Consider the following 10,551-nt stretch of genomic DNA (forward strand, 5'->3'; position numbering starts at 1 on the left):
TAAAAACAAAATCTGCCAAAGGGCAGATGAGCCCACTAGAGCAAATGGCCATCCACACCAGGAGATAGGCACCACCAGGTTATTTCTGCCTAAAAAAGCACCAATGATGCAAAGTCAATCACCTAACCTTATACCAGATCGGTCAAGGCCAGATCGGTTAGCAAAGACCATGTCTTTCATTGGTGCTCAGCAGAATGAAGTAAAAAAATATGCTACTGTTGAGCTGACCTCTTCTACTGAAGATACCCAGGGTGGAATGGTCAATAATGCTACTGGGTCAAAAATCAAGCTCACTAAACAAAAAATCACCATTAGAACATGGAATGTGAGAACTCTCTATGGTCTATGCCATAGGAAAACTTGATGAACTTGTTACTGAAATGAATTGCTACATGTGGAACATCGTTGGGCTTGCTGAAACGTGACGGACAAATTCAGGAGAGCTATTAACAGAAGAACATGAATTCTGAAACAGTGGAAAGGAAAATAATGATGAAAGAGGGGTAGGATTTCTTATACACAACAACTCAGTCAAATCAGTCTCAGACTGTGTGGCAGGGCACTGGTGGTTCTTGCCACTTTAAGGGCTAAGCCAAACAGCCAGCAGGTGCTTGATTGTGGCAGCCATTCTGAGACACTGGCTGCCTACATAAACACAAGAGACTCCTACTGGCAGGCCAGGCAGAAACATCACCTGGCTGAGCTGCTGTATAAGTAGCCGTGCCACTGTCCCCTGTCTGGATTCATCCCTGATCCCCGCCTTCTGGCTTTTTCAAGACTTAGGCTCAAGTATTTGTGTCCACAACTGTACTGCCTGATCAGTGGGTACCCTCCTGCACACGCTCAGTAGCTATAAGTGCATGCACAAGGGATCACCAGGGATAGGCAAGGTCACAAGGGATAGCTAAGTTAGTCTGATTCAACTCCAGCAGCCAGATCAGGATTGCCATCACAGATTAGGAAAATGAAGAGATAACTCCAAGTAGAGCCAGCAGCAGAGCTTTAAAGAACTCTAAGTCCTAATACCCCTGTTCTCTTCTAAGCACTAGATACACAGTGTTGTATAGATAAATGGCTAAGCCACTATAAAAAAGCAATGGGAATGTGTTCTATGGCAGAAAACATATGTCTGGATAATTAGTGCCATTGTGCTTGAATAGTGCGATATGTGCTCTTTGTTCCTCTATGCCACTGTAATTTTTTTTGAGGAATGTAGAAGGTACAGTTTAAATTAATCTAACCTGCTTGCACTACTAAGAAGAATTAAGTTCTACTTCTTTCATGCCATTTCTCAGGGTATGCTTCTAATCCCTTTGGGTTATTAAAATTAAATTCTAAGCTACAGTTGCAGTGAACTCCTTTAACATAAGATAAAGCACTCTACCTGAACATAGACATGGACACTGAACACAGACAATGCTAAAACTGAATGTGCTCAGACTGAATATAAAAATGCACTGTCCCTGGGAATTCCCTGAGTTGTCCTGCATTTTCCAGAAAAACTAGTAAGGTGGAGTCCCATGGTTTTTGGGGGTTATTTTTTGAGAATCTAGCAGCTCCTTTCTAGCTAAGTATTACACTTCTTAGCAGTTATGACCGACCTGAAACAAATACCACTTAGCAATGAAAAAGCCATCCAGACCTACACCCTCTAAAAAACTTGAAGGATCCAAAATATTTGGTTAGAAAACTGTTACTGGAATTAATATTTTTTTAAAAGGTTAGATTTTCAGCATGTGCCAGTTCAATAACCTGTATTTCCAAGCTTAAGATGCCAGAGATCATAATTAAGAAGCATTCCATACACTGAACACAACTAACTATGTCCCTAGCTAGGAAAACACTAAGTGAGGTACAGATTAGGTATTACTGTGAACTACTTCTTGGGTTTTTTTTAATGTTGAAAATCTATCATTTCTTCAGTGTGTTACCACTCCCACTTTCTGCTTCATTTTTTGTGAAATGTTTAAAATGTATAAATGTGAAAGAAATGTGTAAAATTCAGTCTCTTCTACTTCAGTGAATGTATCTGTCTCCCCCACTGTGATAGCATTAATACATTTCCCTTTTTTTTTAAATACAAGCTCTCCTTTGAAACCACTCTCTTATTTTAGCTTAGATTTAAATAGCAACTAATGAGCATGTGTACTCCTTTGCATGCTATTTTTGAGCACCTAATGATGTTTCATCCAACTCTAAGGGTAGGGGACACACAACAGTCCCAAGGTAAGCTGGTCTGTGAACCTGCAGCATGTGAACTATTCTGAAGTAACTTTCAGTGTGAACACGCTTACATGGTAAATGCAAGGAAGCTAACCCTAGCTTACCTCAAAGAAATGTGTTTATGTCCCCGTAACCTAAGTTGAGGAAAAATAGATTTTTACGTCAATTTGGTGTGGGATTAACACAACGCCTCACTGTTTTTAGATACAAATGGAATTTTACAGTAGCATTAGTCCAGCATCCCCATGCAGAATGTTGGTACTATTCTATGTTGATTATTAAAATACCATGCAAAAGCAGGGAAAGGCTTAATTTTTTCTTGTTAACCTTGGTTTAAGTCAATGAGTCAATGTTATGCTAGAGGTTGAGTGGCTTCAGGCAAACGTGTCATTGATTGATGAGCTATTTCAATCTTGGCTGATACACACCCTAGATCTGCAGTTTTCAATCTTTTAAACTCAAGTCACCCCTCCTTTGACTCGAGGCAACCTTCCATAACTTTTGTGAATTGCATTTCAAAAACTAATTTATTTATTATAGGGCAGGTTGGGGAATGGAGGTAGGAAAGTGGCCAGGTAAAGATAAGCATGAGTGTACACTTGTTCTCTTCACACTTGCTTATCTCCTCACACTTCACAGCACCCTTGAAAACCCAGTCCTGGCACCCTTCCTTGTAACAGAAAATTACACTTGCCCTGTTACTATGAGAAAGCTGGAGAGGAAACAGAACAGACAAGGCCCCTCAAAAAGCAGGATTTTTGTGACTCAGAAGGACGAAGATTCAAGGGTGGAAAAGACAGCTGCAAGGACCAGCAAAGAGAAACCCCTGATGGCAAGCAGCAAAAAAGAGAAGAAGCAAGCTCCCTGCAATCACCATTAAATCTGGCCTGTGCAGGGGCTGAATTAAGAAGGGATTGTAGCCAAAAGGCAGGCAGCTGGCAGGACTACAGAGACTAATCAGCAACCCCTGTGCTCAGGCTGGATGAAAGGTCTGGCTGGCTGGAAAGGGAGGAGCTTAGAGGGGAATAAAAGGCTTGTCCTCAGGCTAGAGAAGGTACTCTGATCTTGGCTGAGAAATAGTTAAAGCTTCTAGATAGACTATGGTGGTACCTGGAGGTACAGTACCGGGGCCCTTGATGGGTAAGGGCTAAGAGGTTTTCTTTGTTTTTGTTTTTTCCTCTTCAATATTTTTCCCCTGAGTGGACCAAAGAAGGTTAAGGATTTAAGTTCACATGCATTTTGGTTGTGAATACCTGGAGGAGTGATGGTTTTTGTTGGATTTAAGCTATCAACACTGGATGACGAAGAGCAGCTGTAAAAAGAGGAGGCCACGTTGTAGGTGCCATAAAGCACCCTGTGAGTTTAACTCCCTATATGCAGAAAGGCCATAAAGAACTTAACCCCTGTGAGGGCTGGGGAAGTCTAGAACCTAGACTGTCAGGCTTAGTCCCAGCTGTACAGCTACTGTTGAGAAGCCAAGGCTAGAATAAGTGGAGGAGGGCCAGGCTAGTCAACTGTTGGGTGTTACTACTATCTGGAAGGTCTAGTCCTGTCATGGCCTCTTTGCTTAGAATGGCCAAAACAATAGGAAAGAAAAGTAGTTAGCCATATTTAGGCTGGAGTCAGGCAAAAGGCAGGGTAGATTAGAACTATATAAACTAGCTACATCAGGGATGCATGGCATAAGCAGTACTCTTGAAATGAATTACTGTTTATGAAAGCTTATGTTCTGCACCTCTGACTTAGTCTATAAGGTGTAAACTCACTCTGATTTCTGCAAAACAATAGAAGCCCCTGCACATGCATTGGATAGCATTCTAGGCTAGCTGTGTAGGCTGACTGACCTGAATGAAGGTCAGGAGTCAGCAGAAAAATTGATGGTTGACCTTGAAACAAACCAAAAAAATGAATCTCATCAGTCTTGTGCTACTTGGAAAGATACTCATTTCATCCCACCATGTTCAGGAAAATGGGACACAATGGGGAAGGGGGACATGGCCCCTGAGACTGGCCACTGCCAGAGCTGCCACAGGCTTCTGTAGGTCATTGCTGCCCCTCCCCTCACTGCTCACACAGCTGCAGGTCACCACTTGCTGCTGCCAGCGCAGACAGTGGCTGTGGGCAGTTGCCGCTCACCACTGCTAACAGATCAAACAGTAGCTCCCCACTTGTGCCCCCTCCCCCCCCCAAAAAAACCCAAAAAACCCTCCACACCAGTGGCAGCAGGGGAAGGAATTGCAGTCCTATGCAACTAACCCCCGCATCTCCCTCCCCTGGAGGAAAAAAACTGTTCCCAGTAAGGATATTGATCCAAAAAAGGGGATTTTATTTTACTTCCAATGCAATGAAAGGTACTTTTTTTTTTTTTTTACCATAGTGCAACATAGGGAGATTTTGCTCCCAGAAACAAGTTCATGGTACAGGAAGGTAACACCATATAGTGATGATACTCCAACTGCAAAAGTTAGAACAGCAGCATGTGTAATAACAACTCTGTCTTCCCCGTCCTTTCGCTGACAGGGGGGAACGGCGCTGCTTACGAGCCGCTGCGTCCAAGCTGCAAGGAAGGAAGACTATGTGGGTGACGGGGCCAGCGGCCGGGCCGTGGGAAACGGACTTGGTTCCGCACTTCCCCGGGAGATGCAGTGAGTGCAAGTGACAGCCCACCCCCTAAGCGTGGCCGAGCGCGCCTGCGCAGACGGCCAAGGCTGCCCTGCCGCATGTCCCAGGAACCACCGAGCGCACAAACCCCGCCGCCTCAGCCCGCGGGCAGTCAATGAGCTAGCACAGACCCCGCGCGCGATAGGTTTAGCCACCAGCCAATCGAAAAGATTCCGACGCCGAGAAGGCGGGCACAAGCCGGGCAAACCGGCCCAATCCGCAGTCTCGTCCCTCCTCTGCCGTTCCGAAGTTGATCTACGGTTGGGGTAGGCAGGAACTCGTCCTCCTCCCGCCCAATGAGAAGTCAGCATTGAATGACGGGCGTGTGAATGAGCCCGTTATAGCTGGCGCGGTACTTCCCACCCCTCTCTGCAAAATGGCGGCGGTGGCTCCGGCGGCAGATGCGGCCGCAGCCCCAGCTTCAGTCCCAGCCGCGGCCCCAACGCTCACCCCATCGGCCCCGGCGCCCGCCCCGGTGGTAGCGGCATCAGCAGGAGGCGCCGCCCCTGGGGCAGCAGCCCCGGTGGCCGCGCTGCCCGCACCGCCCCCACCTCCTCTGTCAGCGGTGCTGGGCGGCCCCTTCCCCGGTGGCCGCGTGGTCCGGCTGCACCCGGTCGTGCTCGCCTCCATCGTGGACAGCTTCGAGCGGCGCAACGAGGGCGCGGCCCGGGTCATCGGCACCCTGCTGGGTAAGAGCCCGGCGCCCCGCCCCGGTACTCCCCTCCCCGCCCCGCCCCGTCCCGTTGACCCTGTTCTCTGCCTTGCAGGCATGGTGGACAAGCACTCCGTGGAGGTCACCAATTGCTTCTCTGTCCCCCACAACGAGTCCGAGGATGAGGTAGGTCCGGTGCCCTAGGACCCCCCAGAGAGCTCTGGGGAAGTTGTTGGTGCAAAGTACTTGGCTGCCGTGCCTGGGAGTAGTAGAAGGTGGCTGGCATCTAGGGGCTTTATGGGCTAATACTAATGGCCATTTATTAACAAGCCATATTACTGCTACCAATTCAATAGCCAGTATGCTGCCTGGTAGCCTGGAAAGCAGCGTCTGGCTGGTAAGTCCATTGGGGTGAAGGGGCGGAGGGGAGGGAAAGGGCATGGGGGGTGCCGATTGAGGCCCCCCACGGTAAGGGAGGGAGTGGGGATGAGGCTGCGGCAAGTACGGCCCAGCTGAGGTGGAGCGCAGGATGGAGCCGGGGGTGCGGGGCAAGCGCAGGCTGCTGCTGCAGGCTGGGGCCAGGGGCAGTGCTGGGTTCTTCCCGACACAGGGAGTTGGGCTGGGGCTGCTCTCAAGGCAGGCAGGCAGGGGTGGGGTGGGTGACGACATCACTGGGAGAGGGGGTTTGGGGTGGGTTGTGGCCACCCTGGGATTAGCTGTGGCAACCCCATAACTCCCCAGCCCCCACCGGGAAGAACCCAGCACCACTGCTCGGTTCAGCCTGCAGCAGCAGCCCACTCTCAGCCCATGCACGGATAAGGGGGGTACATGCCCCCATGCTTCTCCAGGGGTGTGCTCTGTAGTGAGAGCTGCCCCCCACCCTCCTTGGAAGAGCTGTTCGCAGCTCTGTCCCACACCGTGCCCGTGCTGGGCAGTGCCTGCCCCAACCCCACTCCTCACCTCCAACGCAGGGGCCTCGATCTACACCCCCTGCCCTCAAACAGATGTACCAGCCAAACTACAATATGGACCAATGTACTGGTGTATCTCTACTGGCAACACTACTCTGGAACATGCTGTTCTCTCTGTTGTGAAGGCCCTGGCTCTGCCCTGTCCCCCATGTGTGCACGCACCTGGAGCTTTTGGACTCCTGAGCAGGCTGGGGAGTGCCCAGTGGTAATGTAGAGTTGCATTAACAGGCCCTGGTGGCAAGTCTGTCCCTTAGCTTGATCACTGCACCACAGTATTTTCTCTACTAGGTCTGGCCTGTTAAATACCAAGAGATGGGACTCTTCTGTGAGGTGTGGCTGTCATCGTACCTCCACCTCCATTAAGCTGCCTTCATTGCTCTTTGCTCAGATGGAAGTGCTCCTGCAGCTGGCAGCTTCATGCTTTTTGCTCTCTTTCTTAGGTTGCAGTTGATATGGAGTTTGCCAAGAATATGTACGAGCTGCACAAGAAGGTTTCTCCTAGTGAAATCATTTTGGGGTGGTAAGTGGTCAGCCTGTACTCTCTTGCTTGTGTGTCTGGTATCGGGGGTTCCAAAGTGGTCACCTATCCCAATCCTAGTCAAGTTCAGGACTCCTTAGCTTAAAGCTTCAGACAAAAATCTGTTTATTCAGTGTATCATGGCTGCTTCACAAACCTATTAAACTTCTTCAGACGAAAGCCAACTTGCTGGTTAGCTGGTGGCAGAAGTGCTAGCTGTTGGCTTAAAAGCAGATATTGTTAACGTGTCTTAAATTTTGAGTATAAATAACTTTTTTCAGTTTTTTTCTTCAGGAGATGTAGTTGGTATAGTATTCTAATTACTATTGTAGTGTTTGAAGAGGTTGGTTTTGTGGCCATATATGAATGGTAATAAAACTTTCTTTTCCCCATGGTGGAAAGTTCTTAGACCCCTTGCCTAAGCCTGCTAAAGAGAGAGAATGAAGTACATCTTTGACATTGGTGTCTGTGTAAAAAAGGATGGGTATGTGTTTAGGACAGGGGTGCACAAAATACGGCCTGCAGGCCAAATGCGACCTGCAAGGCCATTCTATCCGGCCTGTGGGGCCCCTAAAAAATTTTAAAAATTAATATTTATCTGCCCTTGGTTCCTGTCAAATGACAGGAACCAAGTGCAGTAGGACCCAGGGGAAGCCTGGCGGGCTCCCACAACAGCAGAACCAGCTTGGACCCACCCCCTGAGCTAGAAACCCCAGCTGGGGCTTCTGGCCTGGGACCACATGGCTGCCCCGGTGGTGGGGGAGGGCAGGGAAGGAGCCTGTGGAAAAGCTGAGTGCAGCCCCTCTGCTGCCCTGTGGCTGGTGCCCTGCACTGCAGCCACTCGCAGACTTGGGGCTGCCAGTGCCTGCTCTGAAAAACCCTGTGGGCTGGGAGTACCAGCCACGGGGCGGGCGAGGGGCCGCTTCCCCCTGCACTCAGTACCTCTTTGTAACCCAGCCCCACTGCCAGCCTCGGCCCCGCACTGGCTCCAGGCTCGCTCATCGGGGCTGCACATGGTGACATCAGCTGTGGCCCTCCTGCTTGTCACACCAGGCAGTGTTTGCCACCGCTGCCTGTGGGCTGCTCATTTTGTGCCCGGGTGAGCAGCAGCAGCCAACACTGCCTGGCATGGCAAGCAGGGAGGCCACAGCTGCAGCTGCCAACAGGCAAGGCCAGAGCTGATGCAGAGCCCAGCGGGGCTGGGTTACAAGCTGGTGTTGAGTGCAGGGAAAAGCAGCCCCTCGCTCGCCCCATGGCCAGCACTCTGCGCTGTAGCTGCTTGCAGCCCACAGGGGGCTGCCTGTGCCTGCTCCAGACAGCCCTGCGTGGGCTGCGAGTGCCTGCAGCAGGGAGTGCCAGCCGTGGGCGGGCAAGGGGCTGCTTTTTCCCGTGCTCAGTACCAGCTTTTTCCCTGCCAGCAAGCAGGGGGTTGGGACTGTGTGCTGCCCCCCACCTGTACTGAGGGGCACTGGGAGTGAGCAGGTGCAGGAGCCATCAGGAACACAGGCCCACACCAGTGTCCCAGGGCCAGTGCCGGCAGGGCCCAGAGCAGGGACTTTATGGAGCTGGGCCAGCTTCCCCCTCTCCCTGCTAGTGCAGCCTAGTCTGGCTCCACAGACCCCTGCCCTGCTTTAGGCCCCACTGGTGCTGGCCCTGGGACATTGGTCCCAACATGGTGACTAGGGTCAAGGGGCAGGGCTACCCATGTGGCCCTTGACAGCCTGCCAAAACTGGGTAAGCAGCCCTCTGCCCAAAATAATTGCCTGCCCCTGGCTTAGGACATGGCGCTAGTGGCCTGAGACCATTGTGTCAGTAGATGGGTGGCAAGATTATATGTATAGTATCTGGGCAGGTTTGCCAGAGGAATGACATGGACATCTGTAATAGTCTGCCATAAACAAAAGGGATATAAGATGAGATCTTCATGTTGAAGTTTGGAAGAGTTCAAGGTGTAGCTTTTTAAAATGGCCAATACCTACTCTGGCAAAAATATGCATTGGAATAAGTTTCAACCACCAGCAGAAGATGGGAAAAGTAAAACAAGTCTTAATCAGGTGGGTCAAAATTGTTTGGTCTCTTGGACCAGATCCAGGCTCACAGTGCTGCTGGAGGTGGGTCATATCTAGGAGCCATGGAGGTTAACGCAGGCATTACTCAGTCTGTTGAACTGCATCCCCAGTGGAGCTCTGTACTGCTGAATTTGACTGTGGGTTCCAGGAGCCCTGCAGACCAGGTGACATGGCTCCATGGGCCATAAGTTTGACACCCTTATTTAAATGGTATGGTGACTCCAAAATAAAAGATTGAAAGCAATTTTACTAATTCCTAACATTTTTTTTATTGTTCTTTATGATGTTGCTGCTTAGTTATGTACTGCTGTTCCTCCTGTTTGATCAAACATCTTTGGATCATTGCGCAAGTTTTGGAGTCGCAGCAGTGGTGCTATTTGACAAGTTGGTCCATTTCTTGGTCCTGGCAAGTTGTTTTTTTTTTTTTTTTTTTTTTTTTTTTCCTTTTTTTTTTTTTTTTTACCCTGAAATTGCCAGAATTGTGAAGTTTTGCATAGAATGATTACAGCTCTTTTTAGAATAGTTGCCTCCCTTTTTTGCTTGGCTTGGGATGGGTAGTGTAGTTCCTTTTAGATGTAAGAGAGAATAGCAGACTCCTGAGGAAACTCTCTTTTTTTTCTCAAATTTTTGGGTGTTTTTTTTGGCATAAGATTAATTATTTTCTTGTTAGTGGCTAGTGTCACTACTGCATACTAGAAACTGAGTAAAATGAATTAATAAGGAGAGATGCAAGGTTTTGCTGCATAGGTTAGCTATTTGATGGCCATTTGGTACACTGGTGTGTCGAGCATAACATTTTGAGAACTGGAGTGCATTGTCTACAGTGATTATGGAGGAGGGGCATTGCTAGATGGCATGGGAAGGAATAATATAGCCCCAGCCTGTCAAATTCACCCTGTGCCTTGGGTTGGATCCAGACCATGTGGCTCCCCGCCAGTCAGATCTGTGGGGCAAGCTACCCCATGCTGTGACAGAGGCATGTGCCAGCCTTTGCTTGTGCTGATAGCCATGTTCACCAGGGCCCAGTGGCCTTGGATTCATGCCCCCAAATTCTCTGCCTCCCTTAATAGCCTTGCAGGCTGGATCTGGCTTGTAGTCCCTATGTTTGACATCCCTTATATAGCAGATATTTCCTAATGATGCGAGGTCTTCTCCCAGGAGATCAGAAACTCTGTTATTGAGATACCGCATAAGAACAGGCAAAGTATTGCAGAAAACTGCACAAGCCTCTGGAAGAGTGGAATTAACTTAGCTAGGTTTCCTGCCTGTAACTTCTGTAAACCAGGTTTGCTTTGTTCCTGAGAACTGGAATGCAAACCCAGACTTCCTTTCTCCTCAGGATCATGTTGTTGTGGAAGCTACTGTGTTATACACCACATTTAGGCGCAAATTGTAATGAAAAATTTTATATGCATGAGAGAGTAATTACAGAGCAGTTAAAGAAGCTGGATTAATACA

At 49.0% G+C, this 10,551-nt stretch overlaps 1 protein-coding gene across 1 annotated transcript in view; it reads left to right on the forward strand.

Annotated features, from left to right (window-relative positions):
- Positions 1-5,245: 5,245 nt before the first annotated feature.
- The window catches only part of EIF3F (eukaryotic translation initiation factor 3 subunit F), a 10,953-nt gene continuing 5,647 nt past the window's right edge, over positions 5,246-10,551 (forward strand). The window contains exons 1-3 of the mRNA XM_019556218.1: positions 5,246-5,573; positions 5,652-5,722; positions 6,948-7,027. Of these exons, the coding sequence (XP_019411763.1) occupies positions 5,261-5,573; positions 5,652-5,722; positions 6,948-7,027 (464 nt within the window). The 5' untranslated portion in view covers positions 5,246-5,260. The remainder of the gene's footprint in view (positions 5,574-5,651; positions 5,723-6,947; positions 7,028-10,551) is intronic.

This window comes from Crocodylus porosus, unplaced genomic scaffold (genome assembly GCF_001723895.1).
Source record: "Crocodylus porosus isolate Cpor-Errol unplaced genomic scaffold, CroPor_comp1, whole genome shotgun sequence".
Classification (NCBI taxonomy): Eukaryota; Metazoa; Chordata; order Crocodylia; family Crocodylidae; genus Crocodylus; species Crocodylus porosus.